Consider the following 10,819-nt stretch of genomic DNA (forward strand, 5'->3'; position numbering starts at 1 on the left):
CAAGGGTGGTGGTGGATGGCCGTAGGGTAGGGTGGCTGCTGGAGGAAGGTGGTTGCTAGGGTTTGGAAACTTTGAAGGTTCTACGACTATGACCTATTCCTAGAAAGGTAAAGACGATCTAACGGCTACGATAAAATAGTAAGTACGGTAATAAGAAAATAACTAAACTCATTTAATTCTCAATGTCTGGATACTTGGATTCTTGGATGAATCACAAAAAAGCCCTATCGCTCTATATATAGAGGTGGGGTACAATGAGTTATGGACTTAGCTCTAAAGACCAACACGACTCGAATTAGGACTTGCCTCAAAGGCTTACTTTTAATTGGACTTGCCTTAAAGCCTTACTTGACTTAATTAGACTTTCCTTAAGGGCTATCATGACTTATTTGGACTTGCCTTAACTAGACTTGCTTTAAGGGCTATCACAACTTATTTTGACTTGCCTTAATGGCTCACATTACTAAATTAGACTAGTGGCTTATATCACAAAATAACTAAAGGATAAATAGACTCGATTGGACTCGACTTAATCCACGAGGTCGGATCATAACATCTTCCCATAGTAATAAGTGGAGCCACTATGAACCGCCTTCCAATCGGATATGGGAGCCACTTGCTAACAGCGTGGACTACGGCTAACATCTCTTGCTCATACGTCAACAATTGGCACGACTGTAGCGAGAGGGCCTTGCTCATGTAGGCTACGGGCGTCCCCTTTTGTATTAAAATTACGCCGACCTTGGTGGAATCTGGTAGGGCTAGCATAGGCACCTCAGTCATGGCTTGCTTGAGTTCTTCAAATGTGTGCTCACCTTGACGTCCCACTCGAACCATGTAGAGTAGGGCAGTTAGCGGGGCTGCAATCTTCCCGTAACACTAGATGAATCGACGGTAGTAGCCGGTGAGGCCAAGGAAGCTTTAGAGCTCCTTGGGTGTCTTCGGTCGTGGCCAGCGCACCATGCTAGTCACCTTTGTGGTATCGGTCTCCACACCTGCGGAAAAGATGAAGTGCCCCGAAAGGCACTTGCTTTTCTTCACTTTTAGCCAGTGCGCCTGCAATATCTCCATAACTGTCAGTAGGTGGTGTAGGTGCTCCTCTCTCAGTCGACTGTAAATGAGGATGTCATCAAAAAACACCAAAACATTCTGTCGAAGGTGTGGGCGAAATGTATCATTCATCAGGCCAAAGGGTATTACAAAGAACTCATAATGCCCGTCATGGGTTCGAAAGGCTGTCTTGTGAACGTCGATTGCCTAGACCCTGATCTGGAGATAGCTGGCGTGCAAATCTAGCTTGGTGAAGATGGTGGCACCAGGTAACTCGTCCAATTACTCCTCGATAATTGGTATCGAATATCGGTCTTTGATGGTGGTGGCATTTTAGATCTTGGTAATCCGCACAGAATGACCATGAGTTGTCCTTCCACACTAGGAGCACCGGCGAAGAGTAGGTGCTAAGGCTTGGCTGGATGATGCCTTGGTCTAACATCTCTCGTACCAGCCATGTGATCTCATCTTTTCGGGCATGTGGATACCGGTATGGCCTCAGGTTTGCTGGTCCAGCTCCCAGTGTGATCCTGATCCGATGATTGTGGTCTCGGATTGGTGGTAGTCCATGCGGCTCTTCGAAGGCTTGATCAAACACTTGGAGAAATGAGTTCAAATCAGCTGCTATTGTGTTACTTGGGTTCGGTTCCTTCGTGGTTGAGACCAACCGCATCAACAAGCCATGTCAGTCGGCTTGTGGTAACCCGATTAGGGCTGAAGGCTAGCCTAGGGTTCAGCCGCAACCCTTTTAGTCAAATTGGTCTCCCCTCACACTTGAAGTCCATCCCCATCATGCCAAAATCAACTAGGATTTGGCCCTAAGCCCTAAAGCAATTGAACTCCTAGGACCAAGTTGGCCCGCTTGAGCGCCAAAGGGTGCAAGTCCAACCGGAACATCTCACCTTAGATCTACACCTCAACTCCATTGCACCTACTATTAGTCCACAAGACTGTGCCATCTTCGATGGCTACATCGAATCTGATGGCTGGAGTCACCCCTAATCCAATTTGTCGCACCGACTTCTCATCCGTAAAATTATGTGGGTTGCCCGAGTCAATTAGTATATCAACTCGGTGCTTCTTGATTGAACCTTCTACCCGTAGGGTTTGGGATGCTCGTGTGCCCGATAGCCATGTAAGCTCAACTCGAGATGCACCTCATCCTCAAGGTGCGTAGCCTCCATATCCAGTACCACCTCTTCATCGCCCATGACTCCATTTTTCGCTCCTCGTCTCCTTTGAGAAATATGATCATCGCATGTTGTTTACCACACTTGTGTCCCAGAGCAAACTTCTCGTCGCAGTAACCCTTGACCCTTATTTCCTCAATTTGTGCCGAGGTTAGCCTTCGGGAGAATCTCTTCCGTTGCTTGCCAAAGTTGGTGAGAGGAGCACTAGATGATAGCGACCGGGATCCAGCATTGCTCGATGGAGCCGGCCAGGATCCTCTCCAGTCTGTAGGGCTGCATGGCAGCTTGGAGCTTCTTTGTAGCTCCTTTGTTTTCTCCTCCATCATGGCCACCGTAGAAAAGGCCTCTAACAATGTCCTAGGCCTCATGGCGTTGACCTTCACTAGTATGTCGAACCTGAGTCCATTGATGAAGGTGCTGTGGAGGACTGAGTCTGACCAACCCCGTACGCAGTTGCAAATTCTTTCAAACTCTTGTTCATAAGCTCGGATTGAGGTCCATTGATTTAGCATAGTCAAGATTGCTTGGAAGTCTTCATACTCAGTCGGACCGAACCAAGTAGCTACAAACTCATCACAAGACAGAAACGGTTTAGTTTGTTGTGCCACTTGGAACAATCTGATCGCGACATCCTCCAAGTGGAATTAGGCCATTAGGACCTTCTGGTGGTCTGGGTCCCTTGGTACGTGAAGATCTAATCCTCTCTATTGAGCCCAGTCTAATTAGTGGATCACCTCCCGCAGAGTTCGGAAAATTGAGTCCTCTGGTCCGATCTTGACCCCCTACAAATGGCCCATCTTCATGGATGGCATGTCCTCCTCCACGTGTGTCACTTTTAACACGTGGAGGGGGGCCCATTGTGGCATTGGTTCCACGACCCATTGGTTCGGACCATTGGCTGCCCTAGCCGTAGGTGGCTCGGGCCAACCTCAATTAGAATTTTGGTGATTGTGTTATGTACTGTGATTTGAATATTATCGGATCTTGTTACAAACCGACTAGAGAAAATCCGCAACAAGGGAGTTTAAGATTTTATTAAGGTGAACGATGGTAGATGCAGAGGGGGGAAAGAGGGATGATGGCAGTGGTGATGGTGAGGAAGATAATGGGCAGCAATGGTGATGATGTCGGGAGATTAATTTACATATATTCTTATGTTATCTTTAAGATAATCTAAACAGAGGAGCCCTAAAAGCTAACACAACTCGAATTAAGATTTGCTTTAAAGACTTACATGACTTAATTAGACTTACCGATTTGACTTAACTAGACTTGCCTTAAGGACTGTCATAACTTATTTAGACTTAAATTAATGGCTCACATAATTAAACTAGACTTGCCTAAAGTCTTACATCATGAAATAATTAAAGGATAAATAGACACGATTTGTCGTGCCCAATGTCCCCATGAATCGATCTGATCAGATCCCGGATCACATCACTACACATTTCTTGTGACCACCTAGTCTTCAAGGTGAGAAGTCTAGGAAGCGCTGCATCAACTCAAACTCGAACTTGAACTCCCAAGTTGGATATCACGTTGTTCTATTGGACCACTGCACTTGTACTTGTGCTAGCAATCTTTTGGCTACCCGAATCCTTGTCTTGGCTAGAACACGAAGTGACATGGGCTCTTGGTCATGTTCCTTTAAGACAAATAAGTCATTGCAGCACTTAAGATAAGTTTAGTTAAGTCAAGTAATCCTTTAAGGCAAATAAGTCATGTATATATAGTGGGATTCGGCTCCTTAGTTAACCATCCAAGCATTGACAAATTATTCTAGCCTTGATTTTATCTTAGGAGTAAGAGTAAGATAACCTAGGAGTAGAAGTAAATTAATCTCCCTTCATCACACAATCATCGCTACCCGTCATCTTCCTCACTATCACCACCTTCATAATCCCTCCTTCCACCCTCTCCATCTACCATCATTCACCCTAGACTTCCTTGTTACGGATCTTCTCTTGTCAATTTGTAACAATTTGGTATCAAAGCCATCGTTATCCTCGGGCCAGATGTCAACCACATAATGGATGGCAGCAAAAGTAACTAGAGAGACTTCTACGATCAGGAATCCACCGCCGATGACGATTACCCAAGAACGTGAGAACACAAGTCCACTGCTAGAACCGCCACCGACCCCCCCACCCTCAACAGCTCAGCTGGAGGTGCTGCAATCTTTGCAATCAATACAAGTATTCATGGCGGAGATGGTGTTCACTATTTTGAAACTCTATGATGAATGGACACAACAAGCACAAAAGGAGAGAAGTGTTGTGGCTCCCGAAGCTATGAGTGCTGAACCAGTTGAAGAGGAGAATACCATAGGGTTTGGAGTGGATCTATCTCTTGGGCGTGCACAGCAATGGCCAAACCCACACTGGTTAGTTGAATAAGCTAACTCAATGGACCACAGTCTGAGCATATCAAGAAGAGTATTGAGAGAATTTGCTGTGTACTGGGTCGGTCAGACTTAACCACCTGCGGCACCTTCATCAGTGGACTAAGGTCTGACATACAAGCATAGGCCAAGGCAATGAGCTCTAGGACATTATTAGTGGCCTTTTCTATTCTGGCCAAAATGGAGGAGAAGGTCAAGGAGCTACGAAGAAGTTCCAAGGTGCCAGGGAGCCCAAGGGATTGGAGAGGATCTCGGCCGCCTCCATCAAGTAGTGCTGGATTTGGTCCTCCCACTCAGTCGCAAGGGGGATGTCCGTACCACCTAGTGCTCCTCTCACCGACTTCAGAGGGCAACAGAAGAGCTTCTCCCAACGACTACCCTAGCACAAATCAAGGAAAGAATCACTAAAGGTGCTTCTATTGCGATGAGAAGTTTGCTCCGGGCCACAAGTGTGGAAGACAATCTATGACAATCATTTTCCACAGAGGAGATAAGGAGGGCAAAATGGAGCTGCGGGGCAATGAAATTCTAGGAATCAGATATGGAAGCCACAGACCATGAGGATGGGGTGCATCCCAAGTTGAGCTTACATGCCTATTGGGCTTGCAAGCACTCCGAACCCTACAGGTAGAGGAGGGTTCAATCCAGAAGCACCTAGTTGAGATACTAATCGACTTGGCAGCACACATAATTTCACAGATAAGAAGTTGGTGCAAATTGGGTTGGGTGAGTCAAACCATCGGAGATGGCACAATCTTGCGGACCAACAGTAGGTGCGATAGAGTTGATGGGCAGACCCAAAGTGAGATGTTCCTGTTGGACAATAGCCGCTGATTTGGACTCACTCCACCAAAGGTTTCTTAAGTCTTCAAAGAGCCACATGGACTACTGCCAATCCGAGACCATGATCATCGGATCAAGATCACAATAGGAGCCGGACCTGCAAACGTGAGGCGCTACCGGTATCCACATACCCAAAAGGATGAGATCACAGGGCTGGAACAAGAGATGTTGGATCAAGGCATCATCCGGCCAAGCCATAGTGCCTACTCTTCGTCGATGCTACTGGTGCAGAAGAAGGATAACACGTGGCAATTCTGCATGGATTACTGAGCACTAAATGCCATCACCATCAAGGACAGGTATTCTATACTGCTTATCAAGGAATTATTCGACGAGTTATCCGATGCCTTCATTTTCACCATGCTAGATTTGCAAGCTGACTATCACCAGATTAGGGCAGCTGACGTTCACAAGACAGCCTTTCTAACCCATGATGGGCATTATGAGTTCCTTGCCATGCCTTTGGCCTAACCAATGCCTTGGCAACTTTTCAAGGGCTGTTGAATGATCCCCACTCCTTCAACGGTATGTTTTGGTGTTTTTTGACGACATCCTCATTTACAACCGATCAAGAGAGGCACACCTACAACACCTTTTGACAGTCATGGAGATATTACAGGCACACTGGTTGAAGATGAAGAAAAGCAAGTGCCTTTGGGGGCAGCTACGAGTTGACTACATAGGGCACTTAATCTCTTCCACAGGTGTGGAGGTCGATCCCATGAAGGTGGCTAGCATGGTCTGCTGGCCACTACCGAAGATGCCCAAGGAGCTTCAAGGGAGGCTTTCTTGGCCTGTACTACCGTCACTCTGCGAAGACGGGTTTGAGTGGAACGAGGCAAAACAGGCATTTGAAGAACTCAAGCAAACCATGCTCAAGGCACCTCTGTTAGCACTACCAGATTTCACTAGGACCTTTGTTGTCGAGTGTGATGCATCTAGGTCCAGGATCAGCACAATTTTGATGCAGGAAGGGCGATCCATTGCCTACATGAGGAAAGACCTCTCGCAACGGTCGTGCCAATCGTCGATGTACAAGTGAGAGATGTTAGCCGTAGTCTATGCTATTAGCATGTGGCTCCCATGGCTGATCAGAAGGTGGTTAATAGTGTGCATCGGTCAAAGAAGTCTGCCCTAACTTGGCAAAGGTTCCACACTCCAGCGCAACAAAGGTGGCTTCCCAAGTTACTTGGGTATGACTGATTTGGTTTACAAAAAGGGTTTGGAGAAAGGCAAAGCCGATGCACTGTCGCACTAATGTAATGGTGCTGAGCTAGCCACCCTGTCGATTCCAACCCTCCCCTTGTTGCACCGGATCAGCAAGGCCACATTATTGAAGGACCTAAACCTAGTGGAACTTGCGGCTCAGGTGACTCAAGACCCATCAAGTCAGGTTGAGTACAGGACGAGGGACAGACTCAAGCCCAAGGGTGACTGGACCCCTTTGATTAGCCACATCCATGACTCACCCCTCGCGGGCCACGAGGGCATCTTTCGGACCCACAAGTGAGTAGGCCTCAATCGCTGGTTGACTGGCTTGAAGGAAGACGTGCGCACCAACATCCACACATGTGAAGTCTGCCGACAAAACAAAGCAGGTTCAACTTGACCAGCCAACCTCTTCCAACACCTTCCCATGCTTGAGCGAATTTGGAAAGATATTTCAATGGACTTTATTGAAGGCCTACCAACCGTCCAAGGGTGATTGGTTATCATGGTGGTTGTTGACCTCCTCTCCAAGAAAGTATGCTCACTTTTTTGTGCTCGGCCACCCCTACACCGCATAGAAGGTCATGGAGGTTTTTGTTCGTAACGTGGCTAAACTTCACAGTATACCACAATTTATTGTGTCTGACCGAGATCTGGATTTCACTAGTTAGTTCTGGCAGGAATTCTTTTGTCTATAGGGTAGGACGTGTCGGATGAGCTTTGCATACCATCCACAGATGAACGGGTAGACAAAGGTCTTGAACCACCGGTGTTTGTAGCAATACCTACGGTGCTACGCTGTAGAGCAGCCAAGGCGGTGGCTCTAATTCTTCACATGGGTGGAGTGGGCCTACAACACTTCCCCCCACGCAGCCATAGACACCACGCCATTTGAAGCAATTTGTGTTAGGCCGCCTCCTACCTTGGGCTCCTATACACCGACTCGACGCATGGACATCGAGGAAACCCTAGTGGATACGGATGCTCAGATTCGACGGTGGAGGGCCAACTTGGCGGCTGCATAGAACCGGATTAAAATGGGTAGGCAAGGTGGCCTACCAACTTGATCTTCCAGGTGACTCGTAAGTGCACCTAGTGTTTCATGTTCTAGCTTTGCATGCTCAAGTTGATGCCGAGACAGCTGCTACAACCAACATACTCGATCCAGCAACACATGACCAAGAGCCCAAGCCACTTCGTTTTCTAGCCAAGAAAAGGATTCGGGTAGATGGAAGATTGATCACACAAGTACAAGTAGAGTGGACCAATGGACCAACGGGAAATCTGATTTCGGCGTCTAAGTTCGAGTTGATGCAGCACTTCCTAGACTTCTCACCTTGAGGCAAGGTGGTCAGAAGTGTGGTGGAGTGATGTGATCCAAGTCTGATCAGATCGATTCATAGGGACATTAGACTTGATTGATCGAGTCTATTTATCCTTTAATTATTTCATGATGTAAGTCTTTTAGGCAAACCTAGTTTAGTCATTTGAGGCATTAAATCAAGTCCAAATAAATCATGATAGCCCTTAAGGAAAGGCTAACTAAGTCATGTAAGCTTTCGAGGCAAGTTCAATTAAGTCATGTAAACCTTTAAGGCAAATCTTAATTCAAATCATGTCTACCTTTAGAGCTAGTCCTAGTGGGACTCATTGTACCTGACCTCGCTATATATTGAGAGGTTGGGCCCCTTTGTTAACCATCCAAGCATTGCGAAATTATTCTAGCTTTGAGTTTATTTTAGGAGTTAGAGTAAGATAACCTAAGACTAGAAGGAAATTAATCTCCTTTCATCACTGCCATAAGGGCTTTTGTGACTTAATTGAACTTGTCTTAGTGGCTTTTATGACTTAAATAGACTTGCCTTAAGCGCTTACATAAGTATGAATCAATTAAGAGATAAATAGGATCAATCCATAGAGTCCCTTGTCCTCATGATGTGATCAAACATGTCCTGGTTCGCATCAATCCACAACGCTTCTGACCACCTTGTCCTCAAGGTGTCTAGGGTGGTTTCCATACCATCTGTTGCTCTTGAATTCCATTTACCTGATTGCCGTGTGGATCTCATCTGCCATGTGGACGGCCCCACCATGGGTTCCTCTCAAGGGCCACTTGTTCGAGCCAGTTTACCCTAGCTGCAGGTGACTTGGGCCAAATCCTAGCCACGTGTGGTTGGGAGCTAAAGTCTTAGTGCATGTGGTTTAGACCAGGGCTCGGGTGCGGGTGGTCCAAGGAAGGTACCATCATCAGTGGTGGCTTGGACCGAAAGTATCTAAATCACCATTGATGGAAAAGCTAGGGCTTTCGGCCTTATCTCCCAACGTAGGTGGGGAAGACGACCCTGCAACCACTACTGCTGCAGTAGTGGAGGGACCTCCACCGTAATAGGAGGATGGGTTAACGCCGCAGTTTGAGCCAGCTCGTCCCCTCCCTCTTGGCTTGGAGTTGCTGCCAGTGGCTGACTGGTTTCCACCATGTACGGCGATGCTAGCAGTGTGGGGTCGCCATAATGAGCCACGATTGCTGCTATCAAGGCTTGGAGAGCATTCTAGGTCCTGTGAGAGTTCTCTTTCAATTCTGTCAAATTATTTAAAAGGATGCCTTCGTCCACATTGGCATCATCAATGATTGCTGGTGATACTGAGGAAACCTCCATCTTTCGGCCTTGGATCCCATGGTTAACGTCTGTATCAAACTCTCATCAAAACCTTACCTGGAGTGGATGTGGCCCCATTCTTTGATGATTTCTGCTCCTTTTTACCTCAAGCTCAATGTGTTTTCCAGGTCTTGTTCTTCTGGTTAATCATCATATTCATCGAAATTCCCCAAATTAAATAGGTTCTCGTACCCATCATTGGTCGATTCTTGGAAGGTTGTGTCTACTGCTCTAGCCACTCATGGATGGGGCCGCAAGGGTTCCATATTCTAGTAGAAAGGAACGAAAGGAGCTTGATTTGGTGCAATCTCGGTTGATCACCATCATCCGAACATTGCTCTCGTGCATTAGGGAGTTTTGAGGGTAAGTCTCCCTTGCTCTTCTCCGCATGCTGATGTCTCTAGTACATCATCCTTAGTCACAGATTTGGTGGTCGTCATGTCTGCATGTAGTCCAAGGTTTGACCTGCTATTACGATCACCCTCGTCTGACATGGTTCCGATTTGGAATGCAATTCTGGACAGAATTGAGACAGAACATGCGAAGGCCCTGTTGGCTGATCTACCTTTGAAATTATCCGTGATCCAGATATTTATTCCTCTAAAAGTAAGGAATCCAATGCAACCGAGATCTTGTCAGTTGTATTGTTAGATCGAAAATTATGGCTAATACAATGATCAAAGGTCAGCGAATGCAGGATGAATGTGGATGGTGGAAAATGGATAAATAGCTAGAGTTAGGGTTATGGATAGTGGTCAATGGCTGAGATAGATGTGGGATAATGTTGTAGCTAGACGAAGGGGCAGAAGGGGACCGACTCAAGAGCTATTAAACACAAGGGAAGGGCAGTGGTGGGCATGGCCGGTGTCGAGCTCAGCACAAAGAAAGAGAAGGCACGAGGAAGAGAGAGAGAGAGAGAGTTAGGGCAAAGATTCAATTCATTCAATAATGCTCATTGGGGGCGCACCACAGATTATATATGGCCTCACCAGAAATGAGAGGTCAGCTATTTTTCAGAAAAGGACATCCTAAAATTTGACTAATTTAGGGAGTCAATAGCAACGAGAACAGCCAGCTTTGGATGAAGATGATTAGTGTCCTCTCTCAAAGCGTCAAATGAGTGTGATGCCTACCAAAATGACCAGCCCAATCAGTTTCGCCCTATTACATTATCTATAGGCTTGTACAAAAGGGAAAGATAACAAAGAACAACATTTTAACTTGCTTTGGTGGATGATGTCGCAAATGCACTAGAGAACATCATCAACACGGCAGTTGTATTGAACAGCAATAGTAACGGATTTATGCCTCCACTCGGCACAAGCATGTGCATGCACACATGCAACGTACGCAACTAGACGGGCGAGGACCGTCACACGCAGATACACCTATACTCAATATAATCCATCTCAGAGGTAAATTACTATCAACCAAATAAACTTGTTAACATATGAATATCCAAGTCCACA

The 10,819-nt window shown here is 46.5% G+C and overlaps 1 protein-coding gene across 1 annotated transcript; it reads left to right on the forward strand.

The window, feature by feature from the left end:
* Positions 1-6,088: 6,088 nt before the first annotated feature.
* Positions 6,089-6,526, forward strand: LOC140776986 (uncharacterized mitochondrial protein AtMg00860-like). Its single transcript, XM_073120885.1, has one exon. It carries the CDS (start codon positions 6,089-6,091, stop codon positions 6,524-6,526), a length of 438 nt encoding a protein of 145 aa, XP_072976986.1.
* The last annotated feature ends 4,293 nt before the right edge of the window (positions 6,527-10,819 follow it).

This window comes from Typha angustifolia, chromosome 15 (assembly GCF_048772165.1).
Source record: "Typha angustifolia cultivar Huaian chromosome 15, ASM4877216v1, whole genome shotgun sequence".
NCBI classification, from domain to species: Eukaryota; Viridiplantae; Streptophyta; class Magnoliopsida; order Poales; family Typhaceae; genus Typha; species Typha angustifolia.

What these genes read in the sequence shown, in the direction of transcription:
- LOC140776986 (XM_073120885.1), top strand. Translation starts at nt 6,089, where the DNA reads ATGGAGATATTACAGGCACACTGGTTGAAGATGAAGAAAAGCAAGTGC.